The following is a 15,496-nucleotide window of genomic DNA, read 5'->3' as shown; positions in this document are numbered from 1 at the left end:
TTCTTACTATGGTGGTGCCCTGGGGCAGCTTGGCTGGGCCAGTTTTGGGGGGTCCTGTGCTCTGCATTTGAACCCTAGTATGTTAGGGACCTACCCTAAAGAGGTTACCTGGATATGGAGGGTAGCCCATAACCTTGGCCATGATTATGCTAAAAACCTCTATTGATTGCAAAATGTTATTGCATTTATATATATTATTAACAATTTGGAGTTGTACACCTGAGATTTGTCTGTTTATGTAGTTACATAATGGTGTAATACAATACAATAATGTACATGCATTTTACATGTGCCTCTAAGAGCTCTATTTACTACAATCCGCATTGGGAATGCAGATTGTAGTGTGATATTACTCCGGTCAGCTGACATCCCATACTGCACTGGGACCCGGTCACTCGATGACCGGGCCGCAGTGCAGTAAGGGAGACCAGCTGACGGGAGGGAGGACATCACCGGAGCCCCGAACTCCGGTCCCTGGACTCAGGTAAGTAAATTGTTTTTTTTTACTTTGTTTTTTTTTGCAGTGTATCAGCGTGTGGTCTGTTTAGACCACACAGCTGATCACTGGGGCTGACTCCGGGCTCTGCTTTGCATGTTAGAGTGGAGCAGGAGTCCGGTAACCGGGGGAGACCCTGGATAACGCCACCTCCAGGTGGCGTTATTATCACAGGGCCTCCCCAGGTATATTTTTCACAATTTATTTTTAGTAACTTGCACACAATTATGGGAAATGTGATCTGATTACTAAAAATAAATGATACGTAGGGGTTGGAGTAGAATTTTACGAATTCTATTCCAATTGCCCTGTAGTAACTTTAGGTGAAACTAAAATAATGTGAAAAGGGTGTGAAAACACCCTTTTTCACTTAATTTTAGTAAAACTAATGATAATAAATAGAGCCCTAACTCTGAATAGTTAATGTTACATTGTTCACTTTTTTATCACTATAAGGAGGAAGTGGTGTTCAGGAAGCTGCTCCTGGAGAAACAGTCTCTACATACATCAAGAGGCTGTCCTTCTGCCATCTACTGGGCCAGGGCAGCTTTGGGAAGGTAAGTCATGTGACTGTGGATACATAACTCAGGTAACAACTGTGTGACTCAGACATTGTCGTAAAGGAGGCATAATGAATATATTATCATTCACTCCATGTACGTCATTAAGCATCACCATAAAGCAGTGGGGCAGGGCCAGATTAAGGCTTGTGGGGGCCCCTTAAATTGCGGGGGCCCCTTCAAGCCACATGGAGCTTCGCCCCTTCCCCTAAGCCTTCTGCCCTCCTACCCCCAAAGACTCTGCCGCTGACTTATCTGAGTGATGGCGTGCGGGCGTGACCTCCTCCCGGCAGAGCTGCTGCCTGGTGCTCCAATCAGCGTCACGGACGGAATGTGTCACGTGGCGCCGGTGAGAAGAAGACTCGGGAGCTGCTCTGAGCTGTATGCAGTGGCACTGTCACTGGACACCTGTTCTCGGCAGGGTCACACTGATCCTGTGTGGGGGCCCCTCCATGTGTGGGGCCCAGGGACGACCACCCCTGTCGCCCCCCCCCCATTAATCCGGCCCTGCAGTGGGGGCAGGACTTAATGGCACTATTCCCCTCAGTCACATCATTAATCTGGGAATATTCTGGAGTCTCATTCCAGGAAAGTAGCCGGGTAGGCCTTACTCCTGTGCTGGCTGACTGCATATTACTATTGTCATTTACAGAAACGTCATCCACAGTCTACTCTGTTATAGAATCAAATAATATCTAAAAATGACATTTTTTTTTACTTTAATGACACTGGAAATACAATATACCGCTAACCTCTAAAGATATGGAGCTACCTGGATGCGTGTGGAGGTAATAAAATGTAAGTAGAAATATGATTGTGTGTGTATGCCTCTATCACCTGTAGGTCCTGCTGGCTGAGGACTCTCTGACTGGTCAGCGACTGGCAGTGAAGGTCATCAAGAAGAGAAAGCTGCTATTGAAGGTGCTAGAGGTTGCGTCTGGTAGTGCCTTCCTCATCGATGGTCACCTTGCCTTCCAGACCATGGTACAGTGTATCTTAGACAAGGATCATTAGTTAGGATTCTTTATTTATATTTACACGTTTAACATAAATACAGGATTCATCTCTTCTTGGGTAATAATGTTACTATGAGCCAGTAGGCTCACTTGGAGTTGTTGCCATGTTCTCCTAATAAAATGTATTATATGACTATTGTGTGTGTCCAATCAAACAGAACCATCTATTTCTGGGTCTGGAATACGCGAGTGGCGGGGACTTATACCAGTTCCTGCAGAGGAAAGGCTGCTTGGACATCACCAGCGCAACATAAGCACCTCAAATACAACAGACATGTACTGAAATGAACTGTAACAGGGTGTGCAGAGATAGGGACAGTATAAGGGTTGTACACCTTTTCTAAGTTCCCCTTAATATTTCCTACCCCTACACCTTTACCCAAAGCTGGGATGCTAGATGGCCCAGCAGATAACATTACTGGGGTACCTTGTCCTTATCAATAGAGCTTGTTTAAGATAATAATACTCAGTTTTGAGCTGCATTACATCTGCATTGAAATGAGTTAGACTTAAATAAAATGCAGACTTTAATGTACATGCCCCCATCCCATATACCTGGGCCATCCTCTCCAGGGAATGGCAAATGTTCAATGTAATCTTTTCATTAAGGTACGGTCTGATCACCTTAATTTAGTCTTTATGTGGAATGTGAGTATGGATAGAATAACATGCAGGGGCACAGAGAGAAGGGGGAGCAGATACTAATTACCGGGGCCTGGACTTGTTTGAGGGGCTTGGCAGGGTGCCTGGGCCAGCTGTCGAGGGGGATAAACACCCCCCTTTGCAGGTGCACATAGTATTTTCCACTAATTTTTTTCAGGGGGATTTGACCACACCCCCTATATATCTCCTGGTCCCACCATTGTCTTGATAGCCCTGCTAACATATGGCCTATTAGATCATGGAATGTCTTGCATATATGTCAATGTGCTGATCATGTGGGGGCATAGTTGTGAGAATGTGTCAGTGATAACAGGGTGTCATGTGACAGGGGCAGTGTTATGACATGAGGGGGTAAGTGGGGATATCAGGTTTTCTACCTTTTTCTAATGTCAACAAGTTACAGTCATTTCCTCTCTTTAAGGTTCTACGCAGCTGAGATCACATGTGGTGTACAACACCTGCACTCTAAGGGTGTCATCCATCGGTAATTATACTAATAATTCCAATTTCATACATAATCAGGTCACAGTGATGTGCACTTTCTTATTACGCTTAAAGTAAGAACTGAAATCACTGTAATCACTAGGTGGCGCTGTCTGCAAAATGTGACTCCTGTATTACTACTGGTAATTCATGTACAGTATATATTTCTCACTAGACAAAACAGTTCTCATTTATTATAAATCTTTCTTTTTAGAGACCTAAAGCCAGATAACATCCTGATGGCAGAGTCTGGTCATCTGAAAATTGCTGATTTCGGCCTGGCAATCGATAACATCTTTGGTGACCAGACAGCCACAGCCTACGCTGGAACCCCTGGATATATGGCACCAGAGGTGAGGGGTATAATATATTATTACTATCAGCAGCATATGCTCCGGCTTACGCCTGGCAGATATCACATACACTTATTACATTATTAATCAATGTTTTTTGCCATTTGTTTTGACTGCAAAATACAGTGTATACATCACTTTTAGGCATAAAATGTAAAAATCTTTTCTAAAACATAGAAAAAACTCTCCATATGGAGAAAAAAATGGTTACACCACACACAAATAAAACATTATGGGCCTAAGTCAGAGGTGGGAGCAGACGTGACTGTGTCTTTGGTGATCGCCCGTATGTGATACTATGTAATGCCACTACACAGCCCTTCCCTGGTGTACATCTGTGTGTGCAAGGACTGAGACGTCACTATGGGCATATGTAGATACTGTAATACTGCCTGGTGCATCTGTAGTCACCACCATCGGTCACACCATAGAAACTTATACCAGCCCTATGGCAGGTGCAGATTATACAAGTATGGCCTCGCTGTGAGTGATTGAGCACCCATGTACACAAACACGTTACTGACACACCCATAAGACAGACCATCTCTGTGCATCTGTTTAGCCACCTCCCTGTCACCACCCAGGAATGCCAAGCACTTCTCCTAGACATGTCTGATGGTGTGCGGCTCATCAGTGTCTTTGTGCGCACACACTGCATAACACATGCGCCGTAGGAGTTTTAAGGATTTTCGGATAAGCGCAGTAGCAAAACATTGCCCAACTCTGTGACCATCGGCATTGCGTCCAACTCAGAATCAGGCCCTATATGTCCCGTCAGCATAAGTGGTGCATTCGCCATCATTCATTGACAAGTGGGTTCGCTAGTGCTGGTGATCATCATCATCAGTGAATGTGCACATGTCCCTGACCTACCCCAAATAATAATTCTGGCCTCCATCTGTTCATAGCTGTGCCATCATACCTTTATTGTACTCTTAATAAGAGTGTCACTCACCTGCCTACCCAGGAGCAAGCATGTGTGACAGCAGTGCTGGGGAAGTACTCTGTGGCACCCTGGTTTACTACCGATGGGTGACGGTTTTGCTATCGATTGCAGAGAGCCAATGGAGCTCAATGTTTATTTCTTTTACAGAGAGACAAGGAGCTTAGCTGCGCCCCCTGGTAGCCTGCTAAGTCCCACCCCACGTTTTATATTGGCCCGCGACCCACTATTTACTAGGCAGCAGTGGCCATCAAGTGGTGCAAACCATTAATGGTTTTCCATAGATGTTTTGTTTTGCACCATCGATGGTTATCATCGATGGCACCATGGAAGGTGACCATCAATAGAAAGCCCTATATGACCATTCCTAGTCCTGTGATGTTTTGAGCCACTTCAAGCAATTTGCAGCAAAGACTCAGCTAATAGAATGCTGCCAAAAGTGTTACCTACTGACAGAGGTGGGATGATAATAGCAAAGAGCTAGTGCCAATGAGACACAGACACATGGCATATAGTAGATAATGATAGAGTAACAATGTGCTATAATATCTCTCTTATGGTAGATGCTGGCAGGAGAGGAGTACAACGCTGGAGTGGATTGGTATTCATTTGGTGTCATCATTAATGAAATGATTACCGGAACCCGTCGCTTCCATCCCAGACGGTTCCACGAGGCAGAAGCTGTGGCTAAAGACATCATTAAGCAGCTCCTGTGTAAAAATCCATCCAGGCGTTTGGGAGTCACCGGAAACATCCGCCAGCATCCTTTGTTCCAGCGTATGGATTGGGTCTCGCTGGAAGCCCTTAGACTCCCACCACCACATGTCCCTGACCCAGTAAGTATAGGAAAAAAAGCAGTTTTGCACAATTAATGCATTTAAAGATAATAAGGGTCATTTACAGATATAATAAAAAGATGAAGGTCAACTATCATTTTATGATGAGAGGACATCGCTCAGCCTATCCACATGGTGATCACTGTGGCATTACCTGCTTTATTTAGCTAGTGAAATAAATGCAATCACATTGCACCCATATGTAGTAAGTGATTTCATGTACATTATTATATTGAGTCCTGCCACTGCCAACATGGAACTCCGGAGAGCTAAGTATTGAACATGGGTGCAGGGTGTATGGTCAGGGCAGCTACTAGGGGGGCACATGCCCTTGATGCAGGTCTTGGGGGCACTGAGAACAGGCTGCTGAGCGGGGGCCTTGGTACCTGATGGTTAGTGTGGGTTTGGAGCTGCACGCCGGGACTGGCAGGCAGCCGCCCGCTGCCCTGCAGAGACACAGAGCTGCAATCATTCTCATGTAGCGCCAATCGAGAGCCAATAAGAGCTCGTGGACCAGCTGCAAATCAGCAGCGGCTGCTGGTCTGCAAGTTCTGATTGGCCCGTGACCGGTGTCACATTAGAATGATGGTGGTGTTTGTCTCTCAAGGGCTGCGAACGGTTGCCTGCCAATACAGACATGTGGCCCCAAATCCTTAGCTGGAAAGCAAGCTTGCCAATGCGGCGTGCAGCTCCAAATTTTAGGCTGAGGGGCTTAAAATCCTGGGAACAAGGTGAGAGGCTTCGGGGAAGGAAGGGGGACATAAATGTGTAAGGTGCATTATGGTGGGTTAATGTGTAAAGGGTATTACTGTGGCATAATGTGTAAGAGGGCATTATTATGGCATAATGTGTAAGGAGTATTAAGGTGGCTTAATGTTTAAGGGGCATTACTGTGGCATAATGTGTAAGGGGCATTAGTGTGGCATAATGTGTAAGGGGTATTAAGGTGGCTTAATGTTTAAGGGGCATTACTGTGGCATAATGTGTAAGGGGCATTAGTGTGGCATAATGCTTTGTAAGGGACATTACTGTGGTATAATGTGTTGTGGGCATTACTGTGTGGCGTAATGTAATACATGAAACCACACACCCTTTTCAGGAGTGCACATGCATTGCACGTAAAAAAATGTCTTCTTTGTTGTTTTTTTGGGGGTAGGGGCCAAATTACTGCCTTCCCGTGGGTGAGAAAAATCCTAGTTTTGGCCCTGGTATGGTTTGGGCCCCAGTAGACTTTGCAGCCTACAATATATGCACCGCACACCCCGCACCCTTTATAGAGAGGCCACTGAGCAGAACCACACTACACTAGTCTGTGCTATCAGCGGATCCATAGATACATGTCACATCTTACTTTTTTCTAACACTTTTAGCTTTTATGAATTTGAAATCAGATTTTAGTACATGGATGTTTATTTGTCTCTTCTTCCTGTAGCCCACCATTGAACACAGCTCCCGAGGATATAACATCGAGGAGATGGAAGCAGCAGAGGCTCAGATAACACCACTGAGCTCAATGGACCAGGAGCTGTTCAGAGGGTTCTCATATGTGGGCTCCAACTGGAGGACCATCACCAGAACACCAGCCTTCCAACTGCATGGAGCGAGATGGCCTAACACCTGGAAGATGGTTATGGAACGAAAAGATGGTTTTAAGCTGATGGTTTTCGTACTCATGTTTATATTTTATATGTATATTCTCTTTATAAGTTAAGAGTATAATTTTAACACATATTCTTTTCTATTCTTCTGAGGTCACCTCTGAGGATGTGCTCTACAGATTATGTCACCACCTCCCAGCAGGAATAGTTTAGACTTCTCGCTGGATGAAGAAGGTAAATCCTAAGAGGATGACTTATACATCTAAGGACTCATGTCTGTCACTCAGCAAATCAGTTGATTGATACTGATAATAACATTGAATTTTATTTGAGTCTTTAAAGTCAGCTCCTCTATGAAAGTTTGTTAATTACTAGATTCATATACAACCATGGTTCATACGATCTCTGTTGGCATTTTAATATAGAGACCCCTATCCTTCAATCTCTGCAATAATGCTAAATGAGACCATATAGCTCTAGCAGCATAATTATATATAAATCCACCTATATATATGTATTCGTTCATTTGTATGTATGTTCGCAATACACTTGAGTACTACTGAACCAATTTTGATCGGATCTTCACTGAAATGTTCCTTGAGATCCTCTGAGTAACAAAAGGCATACACTCACCAATATTTTCTCCTCATCAGAAAGCCATCACAGAGATAACTTACTGGGCTTCTTTCAGCAGCAGCTCCTCATGTAATCTAGGGGGTAGAGCTTGTGACTGACAAACTCCAGAGGACACCAGTGCAGGAGAGGGAAGGGACCACCACCACCCTACCTGCGACTGATAACCCCCCGCCGACGGGCCAACATACTGTATTGGGAATCTGGTACACATTAGACAATCTGGCGCCCTTCCATCTGATATGTCAGCCCCTGCCGCATCTTGCTGCATGGGATTGTCAGTCGCATTGCCAGAATCAGCTGCATGCCAACTTGAGGATGCGACTGACAACACCACGGGAGCATGCAATTGCTGACATTGTGGGTACAAAGTAGACGATTTTGATAATATGTTGGATCGGCCAAAATATCATCTAATGTGTACCCAGCTATAGACCACATATCTGTAGGATGAAACAATTAAATTTCTTGCCCCTCCTGTGGTCTCTGTGCATTGTACAGGCCATGTGACAGCATCCTGCACTATGATTGGTGGGTAGATCAAGACATTCACTAATTAAAGTATGGGGACCTCCAATTACTGTGTCTTGCGAATGACCAGCACCATCCACCAATCAGTTTGCTACTGTATAAGATGATGTCATATCCAAAAACTGTGCAACCACACAATGTATGACTGCACTTGGGGAACGGGATGGCCTATTCTACTTGGATACACACCTACTGTCTATGTGAAAAGTGGTAATGCAGGACAGGGAATATATTCCCTCACATACTGATTAAATGAGTACATGAACAATAACATGATGAAGGTGCTGGTTGTAAAGATGAGACATATTGGCAGGAGATGACAATGCATGTTGGAGGCCTTCTGCATCCATAGTGCAGGTTCACACAGCAACAAAACAGAATAAGATACCATATTGCTTTTTTACCAAAAAAACTCTCTTTAAAGTCTTTTTATTTCTTTTTTTGTACAGCACTTCAGAGCAATGACAAAGAAAAGTTTATGTTTATGTTTTTAATATTTTCTACTTTTTCTAGAAGTAATTTAATATTCATTAGATATTATTTTTACTATTGTTATAATTATTATTACAAATGTTATTATTATTGCTATTATTTTTATTCATTTTTACTATTATCTTTCTTATTATTATTGCTAAGGGGAGGGGTTAAGGGGATATTGAATAGGGGATAGGTGAGTTAGGGGGTTTGTTTTTAAAATAATGATAATAATAAAAAAAGAAACATCAAAGGAGCGTGACTGGCCGGCTATTTAGGAGTGGTGGAGGCCAGGTTTTATTATTATTATTATTATCATTATTATTATTTCTATTACTACTATTATTATTGATAAGTGGAGGGGTTAAAGGGAACTTGAATAATGGATAGATAAGTTGGGGGACCAGGGAAGAATACAGATTTAAGTCAACTTATAATAATAATCATAATAATAAACATCAAAGGAGTGTGACTGGCCGGCTATTTGAGGGCGGTGGAGGCCGGGTTTTATTATTATTATTATTATTATTATTATTTCTACTACTACAAGAGGGATTAAGGGAAAATTGAATAGGGGAGTTTTAAGTTGGGGGGACCAAGGGAGAAGAGAGATTTATTTAAACTAATAGAAATAATAATAGCCATCAAAGCTGTGTGATTGGCCAGCTATTTAGGGGTGGTGGAGGCCGGATTTTATTATTATTATTATTTCTATTATTACTATTATTATTGATAAGGGGAGGGGTTAAGGGGAAATAGAATAGGGGATAGATAAGTTGGGGGACCAGGGAAGAATAGAGATTTAAGTAAACTAATGATAATAATCATAATAATAAACATCAAAGGAGTGTGACTGTCCGGCTATTTTGGGGGCGGTGGAGGCCGGGTTTTATTATTATTATTATTATTATTATTATTATTATATCTACTACTACAAGCATTATTGATAAGGAGAGGGGTTTAGGGGAAATTGAATAGGGGTGGTTTAAGTTGCGGGGACCAGGAAAGAATAGAGATTTATTTAAACTAATAGTAATAATAATAAATATAAAAGGAGTGTGGCTGGCTGGCTATTTAGGGGTGGTGGAGGCCAGGTTTTATTATTATTATTATTATTATTACTTCTACTACTACTATTATTGCTGAAGAGAGGGGTTTAGGGGAGAGTAAATAGGGGAGATAGGAGTTAGGTGGGACCAGGGGAGAAGAGAGATTATTTAAACTAATAACAATAATTATAATAATAACAACTATCAAAGGAGTGTGACTGGCTGGCTATATAGGGGTGGTGGAGGCCGGGGTTTAACTAACACATGGTATTGTAAAACCAAGAGTTTGTGATTTAGTTATTTTAAAAAAAATTGACAGTACATATCTGTGTAATTATTATTATTATTATTATTATTGCTATTATTATTAGCATATGAAAGAAATATTACTTAAAATTAAGGATAGATTGAATAGGGGAGAGATGAGTTAGGGGGACCAGGGAAGAAGAGAGAAGAACTTGGATTTGTTCCCCATGATGGGGGATGAAGGAGCAAATAGAGTAATAGCTAGAGGGAGAAGAAGTAGGAAGGGAGACAGGGGCAGAAGGTGTCTGGCAGGTAGAGATTTCCTGTCTGATTCTATTTTGGAGATGAAAAGGTGACAGAGACAAAGGAAGATAGAGAAGGAGCTATAGGAGGGGGAGGGCAGAGAAGGTGGCGATGAGACACTGGTAGTTGGAAGATATGAAGGAGAGTAAGGCCTTGGAGAACACACCATCACCTGTTTGAGAGAGTGACAAAGAGGTAGGGAGGAAGCCAGGTTTTAGTGATATTGAGGAGGAAGATGAATAGGTCATTTTATTACTAGATATGTTAGTTCCAGAATATAAACTTGTTATTTAACCAATAATAATCATTACAATAATAATAAAAATATCAAAGCAGTGTGACTGGCTGACTATTTAAAGGTGGTGGAGGCCGGGTTTTAAATAAAACATAGTATTGTAAAACCATCAGTTTTTGTTTCATTTATTTTAAAATATTGACAGTACATATCTGTGTTACTAATTATTGTAAATTCATAAGTATTCTGCATAATGGGCGTCCTACAGAATGGCAATATACAAAATATAAAAAATGTTTGGTTTGGCATTGCTTGTTACATTATTTGGGGTTTGGTTAATAGTCCTGTAGATGAAAACTAATTGGTATATTATGACCACCAGCGGCTCCTACCCTCTTGCTTGAGGACGGGTTGGGAACAGGATGCAGGCGCTCAGGATCAGGGCGTTCAGAATCCAGACCATACTTACCTACTCTCCCGAAATGGCCGGGAGGCTCCCGAAAATCAGTTGTCGGTCCCGACCCCCTGGAAGACTAGGCAAGTCTCTTGGAACAGGCTGCCCCAACCTGCACCCCCACCGTGTTCACCCGCACCTCCCTTCCTCCACTGAGCAAAAGTGGGCAGTCCGAGGAGGGTGATGACGCGGTTCGCACTGAATCACATCATCGTCGCCCCCCTAGGTAACAGTGCTTGAATATCGGCTCTGTACAGCAGGGGGCAGGGTCACATTGACGCGATTGAGCAGCCGGACCCCACGCACAGCCCACCAGCTGTGAGGAGAGAGCTGACCTGGCTGAACCTTCCTGGAGGGGGCAGCCTAAGCATCGGTAAGTATGATCCAGATGCTGACATCCCGACTGGGTTAGAATGCCAACAGCTAGTGGTAAGTACCCTAACCCTACCCCTAATCATACACCTCCCCCTAATGCCAGTTAGCAGGAGGTCAGCTGGCATATGCCCTGGGACTTTATGATTGGCTGCTGGCACAGAAGGGGGAGGAGAGACCAGGGAGAAGGCAGGGAGACAGCCGTCTTCAATGCTCTTCTCCCCTAACAAGAATCCATTTGCCATCCTAAGATAGTAAATGGATTATGTGAAGCGAAATGGAAAGCAGAGCTTTCTGTGCTTCTATGAATTGCACTCACCATACAAAAGTGATGCGGGGGTGCCGCTGGAGACGTAATAAACTTCTCCATGGTAACCAGCTCTGTGACTAGCACCAAACAGAGAAATGCCCTGTTTACCGCAAAACAGGGCTTTTCCCTGATCTATGATTAGACCCCATAATAGCAAAACAAGTAGCAAGACAAAAAATACAAACCCAAATGAATAACTTTACTGTACAAAATTGCATTAATGGATTTTGTATAACATTTAATGGCTGTTTCTGAATTGGTAGTAACTTTGCACCTGGATATACCATGTTGAAATGCAAATGGTGCAAATACATTATTTTTCTTGCATGCAGGGTAAATACTGTCTTCTTTTGCATGTACTGTAGCTCACAAATGATGGACTACAATTTAGATTTAAGTTTGGATATGCCCCTCCAAAAGCTATATCTAGTCCCCAGTATTAATAATTATTTAATGGCTCTGATATAAATAATGAAATCATGCCCCAGGCTCTGACTAATTCTCTAATTCCACCATTATTAATATTTTTGAATGCCCCTAATATATTATACATATATATATATATTCATACACAGACATATATATATATATATATATATATATATATATATATATATATATGCAAAACAAGGGTACTGTATATAGTGCTACACCAAAAAATATCTGTGTATATGTCCTTTATATTGAAGTTTTCAAAAAATACACTCCCCGTATGACAGGTGGCCGCCAATTTTCTCCTGAGAGACTGTTGTTGTATCGTCTCAAATGGTAGTAGAGTTCTAAAATAGGAGGTGAGAAAAGGCGCTCTCTGGTGTAGTATTTTAGAAATACTACACCAGAGAGTGCCTTTTCTCACCTCCTTTTTTAGAAATATATATATATATATACATATATATACAAACTAGGGGTGAGCGGGTTCGGATTTCTGAAATCCGAACCCCCCCGAGCCCCCCCGATCCGAGTCCGATCCGAGTCAGGCTCGACTTTTCCCGCCTGACTCGGATCTGAAATCGAGGCAAAACGTCATCATCCCGCCTTCCGAGTCTCGCGGGTTTTGGATCCTATATAAGGTACCCGCGTCGGCGCCATTTTCTCACTCGGCTGTGGACAGTGAAGAGGGAGGGTGGGAGTTAAGGCTGTGTAGTGTAGTGTAGTGTAGTGTAGTGCTGCTGTTGTCCACTACTTCAAAGTCCATAGGGGCTGGCTGTGTTGTGCTGTGCTGCTGTTGTTAATAGGGGCTGTGTCCACTACTTCAAAGTCCATAGGGGCTGGCTGGACTGTGTTGTGCAGTCAGTTCTCCATAGGGGCTGTGTCCACTCCAAAGTCCTGTGCAGTGTCCCAGTCCTAAAGGAGTGCTGTAGTGTTGTCCAGGGGGTGCTCTGTCCATCAGGGGTGCTCCCCCAAGTGCTAAAAAAATAATATATTTTCTGTGTTTGTGAATTGTGTGCGCAGTAGCCGCACGTGCATCAACAAAGTAGTGCCAAGCGTGCGCCTGTGTCATAAGTAAAGGGCCGGCTGGCTTGACCGTTAAAGGGTGCTGTAACCCCCGAAAGTACACTCCAGTCCAAACCAAAAAAAAATTATTTTCTGTGTTTGTGAATTGTGTGCGCAGTAGCCGCACGTGCATCAACAAAGTAGTGCCAAGCGTGCGCCTGTGTCATAAGTAAAGGGCCGGCTGGCTTGACCGTTAAGGGTGCTGTAACCCCCGAAAGTACACTCCAGTCCAAACCAAAAAAAAAATTATTTTCTGTGTTTGTGAATTGTGTGCGCAGTAGCCGCACGTGCATCAACAAAGTAGTGCCAAGCGTGCACCTGTGTCATAAGTAAAGGGCCGGCTGGCTTGACCGTTAAGGGTGCTGTAACCCCCGAAAGTACACTCCAGTCCAAACCAAAAAAAAAATAATTTTCTGTGTTTGTGAATTGTGTGCGCAGTAGCCGCACGTGCATCAACAAAGTAGTGCCAAGCGTGCGCCTGTGTCATAAGTAAAGGGCCGGCTGGCTTGACCGTTAAAGGGTGCTGTAACCCCCAAAGTACACTCCAGTCCAAACCAAAAAAAAAATTATTTTCTGTGTTTGTGAATTGTGTGCGCAGTAGCCGCACGTGCATCAACAAAGTAGTGCCAAGCGTGCGCCTGTGTCATAAGTAAAGGGCCGGCTGGCTTGACCGTTAAGGGTGCTGTAACCCCCGAAAGTACACTCCAGTCCAAACCAAAAAAAAAATTATTTTCTGTGTTTGTGAATTGTGTGCGCAGTAGCCGCACGTGCATCAACAAAGTAGTGCCAAGCGTGCGCCTGTGTCATAAGTAAAGGGCCGGCTGGCTTGACCGTTAAAGGGTGCTGTAACCCCCGAAAGTACACTCCAGTCCAAACCAAAAAAAAATTATTTTCTGTGTTTGTGAATTGTGTGTGCAGTAGCCGCACGTGCATCAACAAAGTAGTGCCAAGCGTGCGCCTGTGTCATAAGTAAAGGGCCGGCTGGCTTGACCGTTAAGGGTGCTGTAACCCCCGAAAGTACACTCCAGTCCAAACCAAAAAAAAAATTATTTTCTGTGTTTGTGAATTGTGTGCGCAGTAGCCGCACGTGCATCAACAAAGTAGTGCCAAGCGTGCGCCTGTGTCATAAGTAAAGGGCCGGCTGGCTTGACCGTTAAAGGGTGCTGTAACCCACAAAGTACACTCCAGTCCAAACCAAAAAAAAATTATTTTCTGTGTTTGTGAATTGTGTGCGCAGTAGCCGCACGTGCATCAACAAAGTAGTGCCAAGCGTGCGCCTGTGTCATAAGTAAAGGGCCGGCTGGCTTGACCGTTAAGGGTGCTGTAACCCCCGAAAGTACACTCCAGTCCAAACCAAAAAAAAAATTATTTTCTGTGTTTGTGAATTGTGTGCGCAGTAGCCGCACGTGCATCAACAAAGTAGTGCCAAGCGTGCGCCTGTGTCATAAGTAAAGGGCCGGCTGGCTTGACCGTTAAGGGTGCTGTAACCCCCGAAAGTACACTCTAGTCCAAACCAAAAAAAAAATTATTTTCTGTGTTTGTGAATTGTGTGCGCAGTAGCCGCACGTGCATCAACAAAGTAGTGCCAAGCGTGCGCCTGTGTCATAAGTAAAGGGCCGGCTGGCTTGACCGTTAAAGGGTGCTGTAACCCACAAAGTACACTCCAGTCCAAACCAAAAAAAAAATTATTTTCTGTGTTTAGCCGCACGTATATATCAAATCGATATAACATAAATGGAGGACCAAACTTTCTCCGATAAAAATAAAATAGAGAAAGATCAAGAACCACTTCCTCCTAGTGCTGAAGCTGCTGCCACTAGTCATGACATAGACGATAACATGCCATCAACGTCGTCTGCCAAGGCCGATGCCCAATGTCATAGTAGAGGGCACATACAATCCCAAATGGCAAAGTTCAGGAAAATGACCTTGAAAAAGACATTTAAATCAGCTGAAGAGAAACGTAAACTTGCCAATATGCCATTTACGACACGGAGTGGCAAGGAACGGCTAAGGTCGATCCCTAGTATGTTCATGACTAGTGGTTCAGCTTCACATGACGATGGAAGCCCTCCTCCCACTAAAAAAATCAAAAGAGTTAAGCTGGCAAAAGCACAGCGAAGAACTGTGCTTTCTAAGAAGATATCACAAATCCCCAAGGAGAGTCCAAGTGTGGTGGTGGTTGCGATGCCTGACCTTCCCAGCACTGGACGGGAAGAGGTGGCTCTTTCCACCATTTGCACGCCCCCTGCAAGTGCTGAAAGGAGCACCCACAGTCCACTTGCTGATATGCAAATTGAAGATGTCACTGTTGAAGTACAACAGGATGAGGATACTGGTGTAGCTGGCGCTGAGGAGGAAGTTGGCGAGGAGGATTCTGATGGTGATGTGGTTTGTTTAAATCAGGCTCCGGGGGAGACAGTTGTTGTCCGTGGGATGAAAAAGCC

General features: G+C 43.6%; 1 protein-coding gene across 1 annotated transcript in view; it reads left to right on the top strand.

Annotated features, from left to right (window-relative positions):
* LOC148521959 (protein kinase C delta type-like) overlaps positions 1 to 7,193 on the top strand; it is a 40,433-nt gene extending 33,240 nt beyond the window's left edge. Inside the window, exons 2-9 of the mRNA XM_088474324.1 lie at positions 953 to 1,053; positions 1,900 to 2,040; positions 2,231 to 2,322; positions 3,157 to 3,219; positions 3,433 to 3,571; positions 5,078 to 5,350; positions 6,783 to 7,016; positions 7,128 to 7,193. Coding sequence (XP_088330450.1) covers positions 953 to 1,053; positions 1,900 to 2,040; positions 2,231 to 2,322; positions 3,157 to 3,219; positions 3,433 to 3,571; positions 5,078 to 5,350; positions 6,783 to 7,016; positions 7,128 to 7,193 — 1,109 coding nt within the window. The remainder of the gene's footprint in view (positions 1 to 952; positions 1,054 to 1,899; positions 2,041 to 2,230; positions 2,323 to 3,156; positions 3,220 to 3,432; positions 3,572 to 5,077; positions 5,351 to 6,782; positions 7,017 to 7,127) is intronic.
* The last annotated feature ends 8,303 nt before the right edge of the window (positions 7,194 to 15,496 follow it).

Source organism: Taudactylus pleione, unplaced genomic scaffold (genome assembly GCF_031769625.1).
Source record: "Taudactylus pleione unplaced genomic scaffold, aTauple2 ptg000154l, whole genome shotgun sequence".
NCBI classification, from domain to species: Eukaryota; Metazoa; Chordata; class Amphibia; order Anura; family Myobatrachidae; genus Taudactylus; species Taudactylus pleione.
This window is presented reverse-complemented; position numbering and strand designations above follow the sequence as displayed.